Source organism: Chroicocephalus ridibundus, chromosome 1 (genome assembly GCF_963924245.1).
Source record: "Chroicocephalus ridibundus chromosome 1, bChrRid1.1, whole genome shotgun sequence".
NCBI lineage: Eukaryota > Metazoa > Chordata > Aves > Charadriiformes > Laridae > Chroicocephalus > Chroicocephalus ridibundus.
The window spans coordinates 68,387,084-68,404,577 of record NC_086284.1 but is presented as its reverse complement, the minus strand read 5'-3'; the positions used below and the strand labels follow the sequence as shown (position 1 = coordinate 68,404,577).

At 47.1% G+C, this 17,494-nt stretch overlaps 1 protein-coding gene across 1 annotated transcript; it reads right to left on the bottom strand.

The window, feature by feature from the left end:
* Positions 1 to 114: 114 nt before the first annotated feature.
* Positions 115 to 10,838, bottom strand: PROZ (protein Z, vitamin K dependent plasma glycoprotein). Its single transcript, XM_063338148.1, has 8 exons — positions 10,680 to 10,838; positions 8,840 to 9,003; positions 8,303 to 8,327; positions 4,879 to 4,992; positions 2,933 to 3,064; positions 1,816 to 1,901; positions 1,613 to 1,736; positions 115 to 1,041 (listed from the first exon to the last, which is right to left on the bottom strand). The coding sequence occupies exons 1-8, from the start codon at positions 10,744 to 10,746 to the stop codon at positions 530 to 532; spliced, it is 1,224 nt and encodes a 407-aa protein (XP_063194218.1). The 5' UTR covers positions 10,747 to 10,838; the 3' UTR covers positions 115 to 529.
* Between the last annotated feature and the right edge of the window lie 6,656 nt (positions 10,839 to 17,494).

The window sequence follows — 17,494 nt, the reverse complement described above, 5'->3', positions numbered from 1 at the left end:
GACATGATTCATAAGGGAAAACACAGATACCGTGTATAAGCGGAAGCATTTTTCCGTGTGATGAGAGTGTCAAGTCCTACATCAACATAGGCATTTAAAGGCTTGGAGTTCCCCTGGTTTTCCTAAGTTTAGCTTTTATGGATGCTGAAATAAGAATATGAATTTGCTGAATCAAACCTCAGGGTAACAAGAATTTAAAAGACTGATTTCCTTCTAGTGACATTTAAAATACCAGAAAAACATCAATGCCTTTTGAGTTTTAGGATGAAAAGTTCTTGGAAACTTCAGTCAGTTTTTAGTAAAATAACTAGGTTTACCGCATCGTGACTTTTGCAGTACTGTGTGTCTGCAGAAGAAGGAAAGACAAAGAGTCTTTTGTGTATGAATCGGAGTTATACACGTATCATCATTGCAACTTCCTCGCTGCAAATCGTGATAAGAGAGTCAAATGGGTGTACTGGCTGCATCCAAATGTTTCCTTGCAGTGATTGGCAGGGGGTTTGGTGCTGGAGGGTTGGTTGTGTTTGTGTTAGTTCATTTTTTGTTTCAACCATATCATATACCTCGCAGTGTTCGTGAACAGAAATGTGTCCCAGTCAGTGTCTTCTAGTGGCCAAGATCCCAGGATACCAGTCAGAAACCAAGTGCCTTTATACTTGGTAGCTAAAAAGCTTCCTCCAGCCAGTCGTTTGCTTACGGCCTCCTGGAGGTGTCCACAAAACTGCCTGTTTGTGAGGCTTACGTTGAGTATTTGCTTGCAGTCCTCAGCGGGAAGGTATGAAACCTGCAACTCATCACCTTGGAGTTCATCACCTTCCATTCTCCAGCCACTGACTGTACCAGCCAATTTGGGAATTAGAATGTGTTCTGCAAAGTCTCTTTCAGGGGTGCAGACAGGAAGCTGGTGGTTGTTGCACTCAACATGCTCTTGGAGTTGTAGTAACGCAATGTTGTTCTCAGCAGTGTCTTCGTCATACCGGATGTGTATGTGTGTCTCACTAACTTGCATTGTCTTCTCGGTTCCGCTTGTTCCATTAGGCCCTGTGAAGCAATGACATTGCAGTGCTCTTAGGAATCAGACTTGAAAACTGCGTGCAAACTGACAACAGCTGCCTAGTCTCGCTGAGAAATGCGTGCAGGAGAGAAACTAAAGGCTCTCTTTCTTGAAAACGCTGCAGTAAAGGTAAACTAGTTACGATGTATTGAGACAGCTTTTTAATGCTGTGTAGAAGCGTGTATAATTTCAGCGGGAAGGAGAAGTACCCAACAGAAGAAGTGAATTTTGGCATGAAACAAAAGCCACCTCTAAATCCACCTGGTTTAGCTTATCCCTAGGTGCCGAGTTCTGAATTGCGTTCGAGAGGCAGTTGTCTCTCTGCTTGGCTTGCAGGGGGTTATGGGGCAGCTCGAGTTCTAGCTCAAGATACTTAACTAAGATGCTGAAATGAGATGACAGCTGATTTGTTTCCTTTAACAATAATTTTATCCAGAAAAAAATTTCAGTGAGCCCTTTTTTATTTTTTTTTTTTAGTTTAAATTTAAATAAATTTTAAATTTATTTTAAAAATACTCAAATGTGCTGCAACAAGAGAAAAGGTGTTTGGTCACCTACCGGCACCAACCCTGACTTCAAAATGGCTGTGCAGAAGGGCGCACTCTGCCGTAGTCAGTACGAAGTTACTTTTTAGCAGCACTCCGCCACAGAAGCCCTTCCCTTCCGAGTTAAGCAGCAGGACCTAAGAAAAGGCAAAAAGACGGTAGACAGCACTGCCCGCGTGAGGCTGAGCGAAGGGTTCCATGAATTGCTAGAAATACCTGCCAAGGAAATCGGTCATCACGTTTCTTCCTGGTTTGGCTTATCAGATTATCGCTGTCTTGAAGTCTGCCACATGCACATTGATCTAGCAGAGGAATTAAAAAAAAAAAAATAATCAAAACTTCATGCTGTATCCTTTCAAGACAGCTACTACCTGTGAATATCTTACTGCTTCCACCTTGTCTTTGGGGTTTTGGTTTTGCACCAAGGAAAAGGAGAAGGACGGTTTCTCAATTGGTGAGAATTGGAATAATTTGCTTGGCATTTGTAGTCTGATAGCTTAGCGATGGCGCTGAACGTGGTGGGTCATTGCTTAGGCTTGTGGTGACCAGATTTCACTGTTACTAATGAAATGAGGCTTCATCTCCAGCCAACCATCAGCACAGCTTGCTTCCTCTTAATTTGTATCCTGTATCCAAATTGCGCCAAATATCTGAAAGCTGTGGCCCAATCTGGACAAGGTGAATCCTGAGTTTTCCTCGTCAAAGCTGTTACTCTAGGACTGCGCATGCCTTTGTGTTCTGGTTCAGACGTCAAGCCTTCATCACCAGAACTGCGGCTCTACAGCTCAGCTCTTGTTTGGCTGCTCTGCTTGCTAATGGAGACAAGGGCCTAAGTATACTACTGTGGTTTTAGTAGACCTTGTTTATAAGGGGATGAAATTGAATGAGATGCCTAGTATGAGATTGGAAAAATGAAGAGGGCTACTGCTTCAAACTAATGTATATGGCAGCAAATTTTGCCCTTCATTTATCAGACCATCAGCTGCCTGATCAGAATCTATTGAACCTCATTCCCAAACAGACAGGTCTTCAGCGGAGTCAGTCTTTACTGACCATAGGAGTGGAAAACCTGGCCCAGTGAGTGATACGTAGGATGATGCAAGTCCTCTCTGCCGACCCATGTTTAAATGTTCAGATCAAATATTGCTTCTTTTACCATGCTCTTGGGTGGTGGTGGTACCTAGAGCCCTCCTTTATCTGTCCAGTTTGGAAGGTCGGTAATTTCCTTGTTGCTTGAGTCTCCAAGCAGGCTGATGGCATCTGGATGTCAGATGGTGGCCCACCCACCCCAGCACCGAGCACGTGCCCCCTGTACTTCTATGCTCACACCTACCTAAGGCGATGCACTGTTTTTTGTCCTTCCCGAGCTCATAGCCGTCGGCGCAGGAGCAACGGTAGGAATGACTTCCCGGGTAGCAGAAGTGGTGACATCCTTCCTTTGCTTGGTGGTGACATTCATTTTTAGCTAAACAGAACAAGTGGAGGAAAAGCATCGGGAACAGTTCAGCTGGAGTTCCCTTGCATAGCTTGAGTCCTCTTAACTAAGCATTTTTTTACTTGCTTTGTGTGGAGGTGGGTAGGGATTCTGGCTTGGTTGTATTTCCCACCATGTTGGTTTTTCCCTTGTTAGGCAGAAATTGGAGACAGCTGAGTCTCTGCAGCATCCACAGACTCGTTGCAAACTGTGCCCACCCAGCACCTCCCTGCACCGGGCTGTCTGCACCTCTTGAGTTTTGGGGAGCGTTAGGCAAGGGTCAGACTAGGCCAAACATGGGTTCACGTGGAAGGATGCCATGGGTTTTCTTTCTGCTCTCTTAAAACATTAAGTTTCTGCAGTGGGAGGAACTGTTGCACATCTTAAGAAGGCAGGTATTGCTTGAGGAAGAAGGCGGCTAAAGCTTTCTGTTTTGCAGCAAAACCAAATGCATAGCTCTTACTTCTCACGCCCATGCTGAGAAACTTAAAATTAACAGCTGCTGAAGGTAAGAAAAAGAGAAAGGGAATATTAATCACCTTTGAAACATGTTCAATCAACTCTCCATAGCTGAGCAAACACAGAGTCATAGAATCTTCATGGTTGGAAGGGACCTTTGAGATCATCGAGTCCAACCATACACACACAAAAAAAACCCCTACAATCCCTGCCACTAGAGCATGCCCTGAAGTGCCAAATGTAGACGTTTCTTAAATACCTGTAGGGATGGTGACTCAACCACCTCCCTGGGCAGGCTGTTCCAGTGCCTGACCACTCTCTCAGTAAAGTAATTCTTCCTAATATCTAATCTAAACCTCCCCTGCCGCAACTTCAGACCATTTCCTCTGGTCCTGTCATTATTCACCTGGGAAAAGTTGTAGAGAGCAATGAGGTCTCCCCTCAGCCTCCTCTTCTCCAAGCTAAACATGCCCAGCTCCCTCAGCCTCTCCTCATATGACTTAAGCTTCAGCACAGAGCAACAGGACGAACAGCCATTTGATGGTGGATCTAGCTCACAGGTGGAGAAGTAGCAAAAAAATCTCACATAACATGGCTCTCTAAGGCTCCCGCTGAGCAGATCCAATTCCCAGCACTGGTCCAAACTGTGTCACCTTCTGTGCTCCCCAGAAGCTGGTCACAGTCACACCCCTTATACAGAAAATGACCCTGTCTTGCGGCAGCCAGGGCGTCTCCCAGCCCAGGGGACCTCCGAGCCAGCAGAAATACTGATGTAAGGGCTGGAAAGTAGAACCTGGCAGATGTAAAAATGTAGGATCTGGCCCAGGGTGTTTTACGTGCCAGAAAGCATCCATTTTGCTTTCTGCCTTTTACACTTCCACTGAAAATGGTTTGTTTTCTGGAGTCCCTCTGTCATGGGGGACTGTCTTGTGGGCACGTGTGGCCTCAGAGGTACTGGTGTAGCTGGGAAGCCACCTCAGCACTGCAGTCATGGTTCTTCAGGCCACGTGCTGCCTGGGACCACGGCAAGACAAGCAGCCAGGAGCACCGGTGGCAGCAGGCAGGGATGCCTTTGGAGCCCACCCGTGAGGGGGACTTGCTTGAGCCCTTTTGCTGTGTCCCCAGAGAAGGGAGGCTCAGGGGGAAGAGGCAGCCTGCGAAACCTCAGGATGCCATAACGTTTTGGGAGACAGGCAGCACACATCACCCCTGCTCTGCCAAGAACTGTGTGTTTTAACCTAAAATATGATAACTGGAGGTAATGGGAGGGCTGAGTATAGTTTCCTGGGGGGACCCCCTATGCCAGGAGGAGATACGGCTTCTCTGAAGAGGCAGTGATGCCTTACCGAAAGCACAGTTCTCTCCCTCGTAGCCCTCGGCACAGGTGCAGGTGTAGCCACGGATGCTGTCCTCGCACACACCGTTGTTTTGGCAGGGGCTTGATGAGCACCTCCTGCCACCTGAAGAATCATAGAATCACAGAATGGTTTGGGTTGGAAGGGAACTTAAAGACCATCTAGTTCCAACCCCCTGCCATGGGCAGGGACACCTCCCACTAGACCAGGCTGCTCAAAGCCCCATCCAGCCTGGCCTTGAACACTTCCAGGGATGAGGCATCCACAGCTTCTCTGGGCAACCTGTGCCAGTGCCTCACCACCCTCACAGGAAAGAATTTCTTCCTAATATCTAATCTAAATCTCCCCTCTTTCAGTTTAAAACCATTACCCCTCATCCTATTGCTACACTCCCTGACAAAGAGTCCCTCCCCATCTCTCCTGTAGGCCCCCTTTAGGTACTGGCAGGCTGCTATAAGGTCTCCCTGGAGCCTTCTCTTCTCCAGGCTGAACAATCCCAACTCTCTCAGCCTGAAATGCCACAGGAGAGGGACATGTCAACACCACCGCTGACCCCAATTACACAGCCCCCTTCCCAGCACGTGAGCCGCTCGGAGAAGCATTGCAAAAAGGTTTGGGTGGAAATGGGCTGTGTCTCCTCAAACTACTCCTCATGAGTAATTTTAGCCCAAGCCTCTGCTTCCAGAGGTGCTCCGGCAGCCCCTGGCAGGGATGCTGGGAGGTGCCCAGGGACAGAGCCCGCTTCTGGAGGACGGATGCTCTGCTTCAGGGAAAAGCACTGACTTACAGTTCATGGACTCATTACACATGTAGTGTGAGACCGGCGTTTTAGGTCTCCCATGTTAGGCTGATATGCATAGGGATAAAAAAATGATTATCTGAATATATGGATAAAAAGCCTGGCATCAAAGTAACACATCATGCAACATCATACTATGAGGAAATCTGTCTTTCACATGTCTGTGTAATTATAATACTAGCGAGTTTAGTCTTTCTGATGAACCAAACGTTGAACCCAGAGGATGCCTCACTACAGGTGGAGCACCAGGCAGAGTTGCCAATTTCCCTTTAAGCTGCCCACTGGAAAGACTCCAAAAGAGTTTGGAAATGTTCTGCAAATAACTGCTTATTTTAGACGTGAGCGATCAGGAGCAAGCCAGCAAAGCCTAAGCCGGGACATGCTGTCCAACCTTTCTAAAATTTAAAACTTCATCAGAGAGGTCAACTTCAGTCAGCGAGCTGCTGTAATTAATATCAGGGACAGAAAGGTGAAAACTCTTCCTGCTACTGGGACCAAATCACCAACCAGCATCTGCTCAAGCTACGGGCACGTGTGCCTTTGAGTGCTAGCTGCACTAAAATACTGGCTTAAAGTGGTTACTGCCTTCAGGCCACCTGCAGTCAGATGCCACCAGCATACTCCAGCACAATTTAGGTCTCCTGGGAGGGTGTTTGGGTGGATTAGAGGGGGGAGTCTCAGCAGCACAGCAGAGGGGGTAGAGTTGAGGAGTGGGGACCTCCAGCAGCAGTGGTGGGTAGCTGGAGCTAGGGAAGGGCTACACCTACAGCCTGAAGCAAGTTAGATGGTTTCAAGTCCCTGAAACGCAGGGTCAACTATAGGTAAGAAGTCTCAGAAAATGTCTGGGGTCAGGTGAGGTTCTGTAGGACTGGGATAAAAGTGAACCTAGTGCTTAGCTTTATTAAAGGAGGAAAGAGAAGATTCAAGGCGTTACAGAGAAAACAGCACGATTTCTGTCACTGGAAAGCTACTGGAATGATTAAATGGTTTGTAAGCACCCAGCAAAATAAGAAGGTGGTAAGCAACATGCATTTTTCAAGATCAAATAATCCAAACCGATTAAATCTAATTGTGTTATAGGATAAGAGACCCAGTGAGGAAATCAGTGAACATCATAGAATAGAAATTTCTCAGATGACGTTGTCCTTAAGTGAGCTAGGAAAACACAGACTACTATAAGACTTGGACAAAACTGTTTGGAAAATTACGTTTGAAGAGAGGTTATCAATAGCTAAGTTTATACTGTTAATAAAAGAGAGTCAGGGACAAGTGTGACCTCAGGCCAAGTGCCCTGACAGCGTACATCCACGCTAGAGCAAGATGCCACTATAGCAGCTTTGACTTGAAGAGACCAAGGTGGAGCAGCACAAAACAGGGTGAGCCAGCAGTTAGGCCCTCTTTTATCCACAGTGCAGATTTACCCACTGTACCCTGGACTATGGAAGGAACGCAACAAGGATACCAGATGTCTAGAAAATGAGATTTTTGGAAGACAGCATGAAAAAATGGGTTTGTTTAGTGAGGAGGAAAGAAGCCATGGAGATGCACTGCAGTGCTCTTCAAAATGTTAGAAAAGGTATCACAAAGAGGGAAACACACACTGCCGATCTGCAGGAAGAAGACAGGACACAATGGCTTTTAATTACTGCAAGGAAGCCAACCCTGAGGCTGAAGCCAGTAACGCGTCCTGATTGTGGCTAAGGTTGTTTGGATGGACCATTCTCAACTGGTGGCCCTTCTCTGTTCATAGACTGCAGAGGAAGCCTGCACGACATGCTTAGTACAAACATCCATTGACTAAAATTAGGATTAACATCCCACCTTTGCAGAAGTGACGAAACATGTAGCAAAGGCCAGATATTTGGCATCATTCTTCATAACATCTATATTCTTCTTCTTTTAGTGGCTTCCGCAGAAAATTAATGCTAACTGCCGATTTTGCCACCTCCTTATCCACTGTCTAAACCCCAGATTAGAAATTAATAAAAACGGAGTAGAAAACCCTAGAGAAAATCTTGGGATGAGGCATGGAGAAAAGGAGGGAATAAGGCGAAGTCACCATCAGCTGATGCCCCAGGCTCCTTGTTCAGGAAGCATCGAGTTACATCAGTCCCTCAGCTTTTACAGATTCGTTTCTTGCCTTGACAGCTGCCAAGGGATGATGCAGTGCCAGCGTCCAGGGTTTGCAGGCAGCCCAGTAGCTTTCAACACTTATTTATCTCGCTCAGGTTTAAATGCTAGATTTGTGTTTGGGAGGTTTTCCTGGCAAAGCTGCGCTGCTCTATTGTATCAGCACAGCAGACTTTGTCAGGTCCCAGGTTGTTTCAGAACAGCCTTAAGTTCAGGAAAAAAAATAGCCTATTTACTATGATAACATCTACTCACCTTAGCTTTTATTCACTCCACAGTCTTAAATGTTTTTTCCTATCTATTACTTTTTTAAATCTTTCACATCAACACTTTTCCTCCTGCTTTACTAGAGACATGACAAATAGCAACTGGGTGTTTCTTTGAGGATGAACTGCTAAAAACTCTCAGAAAACCAGCACTGGCGTGAGTCATAATGTCCACAGTGTGATGCCGCTATGGAGGAGAGAAATCAAGAGGCCAGCTTACCATAGTAGATATCCCAAAACATTTTCTGAAAAAAAAAAAAAAGAAAAAGAAAAAAGGGAAATTAGATTTTAATTCTCAAATAATATCATCTTCCATAAATATTTTGGTAAAACAAAAACTGTACATGAGAGAATATACACTACGGTTTAACGTTCACAGAGTTGCACAACTACAAATTCTGCCCTGCCGGAAAAATTTGAATGAGATGGGAGGGGGTTTGCATCCTGCTTATTTTATTGTTTCTTAGAAAGCTATAAAGGAAAAGAAAGACTTTACAGGCAAGAGAGAAACAGCTGAATCCTTTAGCAATACAGCTTCCTGGAAAAACTGGCTGGCCATTGTCTCTCCGGCATGTCAGAGCTGACCTCTGAATTTCCATTTTGACCACTGAAGACACCTGCTTTCCGCCTGTGGAGGTGGAAAGATTTCACATGGGGAGAAACCCAAACGAAAGAAGCAGGCTGCAGGGCTAAACGTGATAGCGGAAGACCAAGGCAGTAATTTTCTAATATGCACACAAGAAAACAAAATACTTACGAGCATTTCATCGTTTTCAAACACTTCTCTTGCTTCTTCCTGTGTACATCTCTCTTCAAGGCATTCCCTTTCCAAGCTGCCTTGGAGGACCTCCTCCAAAAGTAGGGAACTGGCACGCCTCTGCCTCTTCATAACGTTGTTTGCATCGTCAGCTGATATAAACACTGAAACGTACGACAAAATCTAACCTCAGTACTTAGATTCATTTCCTTATATATTTTCACCATTTTTTCCCCTTTTTTTCAAGAGACATTACTAAGCAGCAATTTTAATCATGAAGACAACTCTTTTGGCTGATTCGGGGTTCCAGCCACATCAAACTTGCATACTGGAAGAGCCCTACTTTCTTAGCCCAAACTCAGCTGAGGAGTCATGACCTTTTTCATTTGGGGAGAGCCTGACTTGCTCCCAAGCAGAGGGAATTTGAAGCCCTTCCTGATGAATTGATGAATTTTTTTCCTGCACCAGACATAGAACAGCGTTGCTGTGGCACGGCCAGGGAAAGGGGAAATGTATTATCGTAAAGGCAGAGGCTCTTTTGTAAGACTGCACAGGGCTTCCAGACTCATCAGTAGAAGTGGAAATGATTTGTATTAGTTTATGATGATGGATCCAAACTGATGCCCTTCAGTCTTCGCAGGGGTTTTTTTGCTGAGAAGCAAAACCGTGACATGGCTGAGCTCTCAATCAAATCTCTCTCGTGGAGAATAAAGAAAAGCAATGCTCAAAAAAGTTACAAGGCCTATACCATCCAACACCCTTTGTGTGGAAAGACACCGTAATCTTTTCAATTTGAGTAAGGAGGAGGAGTGAGCAAAGATATGAGAGTTATCAGTTCTTAAAACTCCTCTTTGCAATGATGCCCGCAACAAAACCTGCCTGCCAGCAGGACGGCCGGAGCCGTGCCGGAGCCTGCTGCCTTTGACCTCAAGCAATGTGTGGCTGTGTGTCTCAGCACGTGTTTGTCAGTTCTCCTGTGCTTCGAAAATAAACCCACTGGGGTATTTTTTTGTATTTCATACAGTGTTTGGGGGCCCAGCACTGCCAGGCACAAAGGTTGAACTGATCAATAATACTAGAATTGGAAAAAGTGACAGCAGTAACAAAGTTAGTCGGAAACTGCACACGAATGCCTAGTTATGCTTTTGAAGGATATCTGATAAGCAACAGGCTTCCACGAGGTATTCAGAAAGAAAAAAGATTAAAAAAAAAAAAAAAAGCTTCATGTTTGTGTTTTGCAATTTAAAAAGCTATCTGACAGCCCGGTGCGCATTTCTGCTGTGCGGTGTTTCCGACGCATCCAGCACGGCTGGCACTGCACTGCTGCTGCTGCCGGGGGCGTTTTGACCCTTCTGAAGCAGTCACCACCTTTTTCTTCCTTGTCCAGCTCCTCCTTAATATTGACAAACCACGGAGGATTAATATGGAAACATAAATTTCTTCAAACTATAACAAGCATGCATCTCAGCCTCTTTCGTAAGGCTTATTTGTGTTTCAGCAGCAACTAGAAATACAGAGCAAAATTCTCATTAATATCTGGGGCGCTCTTTAAGAATGATAAGAAAAGACAAAACGTAACCCTGGTGTAAATGCTGGTAATTCAAAATTACATTGCCTTAGTAACCTACTGCAGTTTTTACTTAGTTATATGAAAAAAACAAACAAACAAACAAACAACAAAACCACAGGAGAAGCGTAAGAAAAACAAGGAACAGGCAGTTTGCAGTGGTGTCACCCTGTGCTACAAAGTAAACACGACACAAGGTACCAAAGTGCTGGTGTGTTTAGAAGAGCAGCAGCACAGATCAGAATTAAAGCCGCAACACAGCGAAGGCCATACCTGTCTGCTCTGTCTGAAGGAAAAGGGCAGAGAGAAGAAACCATACTGTCCAAGAGCACCTTGCCATTGCCACCCTCTGAGCCTAGTGGCCGCCTGCCTGCATTCCTGCCGCTCCTGGGGGAAATGGCTATATGCGAGATGTTGACGTTTAAAGTCCAGCTGGCTCACGAGAAAACAAAGCCTCTGAGGGCAAAGCTTTGGCCTCAGTGTCAACACATGAAAAAAAAACCACCCCAAAACCTAAAAAAAACCCTGCTTATTGGTGCAGCAGTGCCCCTTCTCTTAGCGCTCTGGCTGAAGGTGGAGCAGGTTTGCCAGCTCTGCTGAGAGCTGCTCCAAGATTTGGGTATTCCTCCCACCCCCCCCCCCCAAACGGGGAGAGATGAGCAGTACGAGCATTTCTTTGTACCGGATCAAAGCACGAGCTGGGTGATGGCTACAGGGATCGTTTTTATGGCGTGGCTCTTTCACACGCCGTCCCCACAAAGCATTTGCCAAGGCTTAGCTGCACTGGTCACATCCCATTGGCTTTTGGAGCAACCAAGCAACCACGTGTGGGATTTCCCCCGTGGGGATGTATCTGGACGGGTGCGGCATTTTTGGTTTCGGCTGTTAGGTTTGCACTGCCCAGCCGTGAAGGAGAGTGTGGGAAACTCTCCCTGACTTCAGGATCCCGGTCGCACAGACACACAGGAGGTGAAAGGAGGTGCAGAAAGGAGGTGCGAGTAGGAGGCGGATGGGAGCATCTCAAGCACCCAGGAGCCGGGGCAGCCCTCCTGCCTGGCCCCAGATGAGAGAAAGGACCCAAGCGTTGACGTGCATGGGCTGGGCTCTGCCATGGCAATGGTGCCACAAGGGGTTGTTTGGCTCCCAGCACAGGCAGGCTGCTGGGAAGAGCAGGAAACCATTTCTATAGTCAGAGCAACAATGAGTGAGAGGAAAAGTGGGGTTTTTTTTAGCTGAATTAGAAACATAGGGACCATTCTGTGTTTTCATGTCGTAAATTCCCAGCTATTATTTGAGTATGCAGCTCTTGTAACAAAGAATAATTGATCTGACCATTCAGGGGTAAATCCCCAAATAAAACTTGATTTTACATCAACTGCAGTTTTTAAAACCGGCGTCAGTAGCGAGGCAGATGAGCCGGGCTGAAGCAGACCACATGCCTCACCAAGGCCAGTCCCGGCCAGCCCAGGGCTGATGTTGCAGCTCACATCGCAGACCCGAGTGCCTTCAGCAAATAATTAACCTCCGCATTACAACTGCATTGTGGGAGGTTTTTCCCGCACAATCTCTGCCGGCACATTTTTCCAGAAGTTCACTCGAAGGTAAAACCCTTTGAATATCAAGCTTGATTTTATACACAGACCGTTCATAGCCTTACATATTTATTCTTCCCTCCTTGGTATTTCTGCAGAACGAATTAATATAGCCTCCCACCCTCTTTGGTTAACTCTGTGTCAACATTTCTTTAGTAAATGAGTTCTCCATGCTCTCCTCAGTCCCCTGAGACCACAAAACCCCATTGTACTAGCCCCAGCCGGGGGTTTCTTGGCTGGGGAAAGGTGGTGGGGGCTGCTGCCGGTTGTCACATCTGGTGGGTGCTGGGGGGCTCAGCCAGCACCTCGTGTGCCCAGGAGCCGTTGGGGAGTCTCACCTCCCCCTCCTCCTCTTGCATGGCAGTGGCTGCGCTGTTTTTCCCTACTCCTCCGCCAACCATCGCCATGGGAGAGCCCGGTGGTGAGGCTGCCGCTGTAGCCCCCCTGCCACCTTGCCTTTACCTTCCCATGATAGCGAATATCGCCCCATGCACACACAGTACCGCAAGTCTGGCTCCCTTCGGCATGAAAAATACGCCACCACTTGATGTCAGCACAGGACTTTGCAGAACACAGCACAAAAATGCAGATCTACAGATTTTTAATTTTATTTTTTTTTTTAAACAAGCTGTTTACTTATTGCAGAGCTATGTCGATTAAGGAACGCTTGTAGGTATATGATAATTATTCAAATTAGGTTAATAATAACAACACAGATCTTCAGAAGCTGTATTCTCACCAGACCTTCACTTTTCTTACTTTGTTTGTTTTAAACAAAGTGTTCCTTGACTGAGCAGCTGTGTCCTTGGGGATGGGCCACAGTATACTCAGTATGTTATGGCACTGACTTGGCTTTTTCTGTATCAATGTTATTGCAACAGGCTTTACATTTTAATTTTCATATTACTATGGAAAATGGCATAAAGAGAAGGTTTCAAAAGGGCAGTCCTTTCCTCACATCTTTGTTTATGAAGAGTTACTGGGATTTCTCTTTCCACTCCTTTAATTATCGCAGTGAGCACCTGGAGATGTGTTTCATTAAGGAGCCCCGCAACCTGTTTCCTGCAGCCCTGGTTAAGGATTGCCTCCTGCCTGAAGGGTCACACTTTCCAGCCTGAAGCCAGGGCATGGTGTCAGATAGGAAATCTGCAGTTCCTTGGGCTGGAGTAACTGAGTGAGTTAGTTGGTCCTGCTTTGGCAACTGCTTCCCATGGAAGTCCCCCCTGGCCAGCATTGCGGTAAGCCAGGGGAAGCTGGTTTCCAGTGATGGGCCAGTGATGGGGATGTGCCACCTCATGTTGTGTCCCCTGGCTAGCCATCAGCCCTGCTGCAGCGAGGGCAGCCGGGGGCAGCTGTTCTGAGTAAGTCTGTCACCGTCACACGCTTTTGGGAAATGCACACCTCAGCTGGCGAAAGGGGACAGCAATTATTTTCCAGAAAACATCACCCCAGCACTAAGCAAATAATACAAGCCGATGGCTGGGCTTGCAGCCATGTTCCTCCCTGGGGGTGTCCTCCTGACGCGCGGCGTGTGGGCACTGCGGTTAGTTGTGTGTCGTGGACACTGAAGGTGGTTCAAGGTGAAGGGTGTGAAGGGGACCGTGGTGCGCCCGCCCCATGGCAGGAGGTGCAGGCTCACAGGAGGACCTTCAGCCTCCCCCCTCCTCCACCTCACTTCTTTGTCTGTGTCAGTCCTCGACAGGGATCTGGGGGCCCTGGGATGAGGGAGAGCCCGCAGCTGCTTGCTGCTGCAAGGCAGGGGGCAGGAGGAGGGATGGGGACTGGACCCGCAAGGAGCAGACCCTTACAGTGTTGTCTTGTGCCGTGAACGCCAGCCCACTCCCGTGTGCCTGTCGCCAGAGCCCAGCTCTGGGTGCGCAGGGGCAGAAGAAAGCGGGTGGCTGTGTTTTCTCTGACATGCTTAGAGATGCGTAGGTTGGTGGTTAGCGGACCAGCAGTGCTCAACTCACTGGAAGTGAGGCGCTAGCACGGGCCCCTCCAAGCCCTTCTGCTCTGAGCCATGTGTGCTGCAGGAGGGCCTGGCGAGTTTCTTACCTCTGCCTCCTCCCCTGCCCCATTTTGCATCTGGCACAGTCCTCAAAACCCCACTGGCTTCCTCTGTGCTCTCTCCTGGCTCCAGCTTACTGTCGTGGTTTAACCCCAGATGGCAACCGGGACCATACAGCCGTTCACTCGCTCCACCCCCGGCCCCAGTAGGGTAGGGAGAAGAGGGAGAAAAAGGAGAAAAAAACCCAAACCTCGTGGGTTGAGATAAAGACAGTTTAATATAACAGTAACAGAAGTGAAAAATAATGGTAAAAGAACACACAAAATAAAGCGATGCGATACCAAGTGCTCTCACCGCCCAGTGATCGGTTGCCCAGCCCGTCCCGAGCACAGACCATGGATCCCTGCCCCCTGGCCAACCCCCATTTATACACCGAGCGTGACGTCTGTGGTATGGAACATTCCCTTGGCCAGCTTGTCCTGTCTGTGCTCCCTCCCAGCTTCTGTGGGAAGCTGAAAAAGTCCTTGACTTAGTATAAGCGTTACTTAGCAACAACTGAAACAATCATCTGTGTTATCAGCATTTTTCTCATACTAAATCCAAAACACAGCAGCTACTGGGAAGAAAGTTAACTGTATCCCAGCTGAAATCTGGGCAGTTACCCAGAGCCCCAGCTGGCAGGGCAAGGAGGTAGGACCGTGAATCACTGATGTACTTGCAGCCCCGCTACAGCCTCTCCCTCCCCATAGGGAAGAGCCCTGGAGAAGCTGGAGGTAGATCACAGCAATCACTGCCAGCTCCAAGAGATGGAGAGGGCAGAGGACAGGTTTTACTGTAGCTTAAGGTAGCAATTCCTCTGTCAGAGGGCTAATATATTCATAGAATCATAGAATCATAGAATCATTTAGGTTGGAAAAGACCCTTGGGATCATCGAGTCCAACCATCATCTCCACTCTACAAAGTTCTCCCCTACACCATATCCCCTAACACCACATCTAAATGACTCTTAAACACGTTCAGGGATGGTGACTCCACCACCTCCCTGGGCAGCCTATTCCAGTGTCTAACCACTCTTTCTGTGAAGAATTTTTTCCTAATGTCCAGCCTAATGTCCAACCTACCCTGTTGCAGCTTGAAGCCATTCCCTCTTGTTCTATCACTAATTACCTGTGAGAAGAGACCAGCACCAACCTCTCCACAGTGTCCTTTCAAGTAGTTGTAGAGAGTGATGAGGTCTCCCCTCAGCCTCCTCTTCCTCAAACTAAACAGTCCCAGCTCCTTCAATCGCTCATCATAAGATTTATTCTCCAGGCTCTTCACCAGCTTCATTGCCCTCCTCTGCACTCGCTCCCGCACCTCGATATCTCAATATTGTGGAGCTTTAGGTTATTCTTAGCATAGAGAATATGGAAATGGAAACAGCAGATTGAGGAACAAGGGAGAGCTTTTTCAAATTAAAGAAGAAACACTCCCTTGCAGACAACTGTTTACGAACAAAAAAAATGGGAGTGCATCCCTCAGCCCTGACTAGACATCAGCTGGTCCAAAACAGGTGACTGTGGTCATGTGTAGTTTTGGTCAAGAGCTAGCAATGAGTGACACAAGGTAATTCCATTTACATTCCACTGTACACTCTGCTCATATGAAACACTGTTATCAGCATCCATGCTTATAAGCAGCACTGGTCTTTGTGTGTACAGAAGATGATCAGAGGGCTGGAGCACTTCTCTTACAAAGACAGGCTGAGAGAGTTTGGGTTGTTCAGCCTGGAGAAGAGAAGGCTCTAGTGAGACCTTACAGCAGCCTTCCAGTACCTAAAGGGGGCCTACAGGAGAGACAGGGAGAGAGTCCTTATCAGGGAGTGGAGCGATAGAATGAGAGGTAATGGTTTTAAGCTGAAAGAGGGGAGATTTAGATTAGATATTAGGAAGAAATTCTTTCCTGTGAGGGTGGTGAGGCACTGGAACAGGTTGCCCAGAGAAGCTGTGGATGCCTCATCCCTGGAAGTGTTCAAGGCCAGGCTGGATGGGGCTTTGAGCAGCCTGGTCTAGTGGGAGGTGTCCCTGCCCATGGCAGGGGGGTTGGAACTAGATGATCTTTAAGGTCCCTTCCAACTCAAACCATTCTGTGAGTCTGTGATTCTAAGCTACAAAAATGTCAGCTGAACTTTGCCCGGCCAGCAGAGAGGGTTAATCCTTGGTGGGCATAACATGGGTTATAATAACATGGGTTATATATGAACACTTGGGCTGTTGTCAGTCAGTTCTGTTCACCACTTGCAGAAAAAAAAAAAAAAGAAAAGAAGTTTTTCTTGCCAAATCCAAAGTGCATCACCATTCCTAAAAGCTGGAGGAACTTGCAGCTGTTTCAGAGTGTCAGCACTGCCCTTCTGGTGTGGTTACAAGATTGCAGGAAATCCTGGGGAAGCGGGCAGGACGAAGAATGTGACTCCGGGAAGCTTTGATTCTCTCACATGGATGCTGCACCCACAACAAGGACTTGAGCCCAGCCACAAGGTTTGTGCAAGTCTCCTGACAGACTGGTAGCAAAAAACAAAGCCACTTTGGAACTACTCTGACATCTGCCCCATCCCTGGAAGTGTTCAAGGCCAGGCTGGATGGGGCTTTGAGCAGCCTGGTCTAGTGGGAGGTGTCCCTGCCCAGGGCAGGGGGTTGGAACTAGATGATCTTTGAAGGTCCCTTCCAACCCAAACTCTTCTATGGTTCTGTGATCTCTCTAGATGCAAGCTTTGACATCTTCTACTTCTGTGCATACACTGCTAAAAATAGCAATTGTTGTTAACAGTTCGTTTATTAAAATACATTCTTTCTTTACTTCCACCTTTATGTTTCTTTACCTTTTTTTCCCCCTACTTTTAACCCCTTTTCCCTACCAAAACTGCAACCAATATCACTGTGTATGGAACGGCCAGAGGATGGCAAAGCACATGCACAGTCGACGCCATATCACTTAAGCTCCTAGATGCAGCTTCAGTGATGGATGAGGGGGTTTAGTAATGTTGTTAATTTTGCCTGAGATGAGTGGTAACCTGATCCCCTGGGAAAAATGCAGAAAAATCACTTTGGAGTCTGTGCCATTCGGATAAGAATTTTGTGATTTTTTTCTCCCATTTTCTCTGATAACGTCTTCCCATTGCTCTAACCTGGACTTCAGGATAAAAATGGTTAAGAAGGGCTCACAGAGAAACCTAAACAGAGGATTTGCAGGCAAACTCCTGGAACACAGTCTGAAGTGGGCAATGAGGAGATAAGAAAGTGTTTGGAGTTACCTGGAATTCAGACTTTTTAATGCTGCTTCCTGTTCCCCTCTCTCTCTGCCTGATTCCCTCCCCTGTGGTTGTGGGGCAGCAGCTCTGCCGCTGTGTCCAGATGTGATTTAAGGTGGTCCTGTGACCAGCCGGCCACATCCTCAGCAGCAGATTCAGCAGGAGAGAAGCCCTGACCTGACCTCAGCAGTGCCACTGCAA

Excerpts from the sequence above, each read along its gene's own strand:
- PROZ (XM_063338148.1), bottom strand. The coding sequence starts at position 10,746 with ATGGCAAGGTGCTCTTGGACAGTATGGTTTCTTCTCTCTGCCCTTTTC. Across the intron at positions 4,993-8,302 it reads GTTTTGGGATATCTACTATG|GTGGCAGGAGGTGCTCATCA; the intron begins GTAAGCTGGCCT and ends ATGATTCTTCAG. Across the intron at positions 1,042-1,612 it reads TGAAGTCAGGGTTGGTGCCG|GGCCTAATGGAACAAGCGGA; the intron begins GTAGGTGACCAA and ends ATTGCTTCACAG.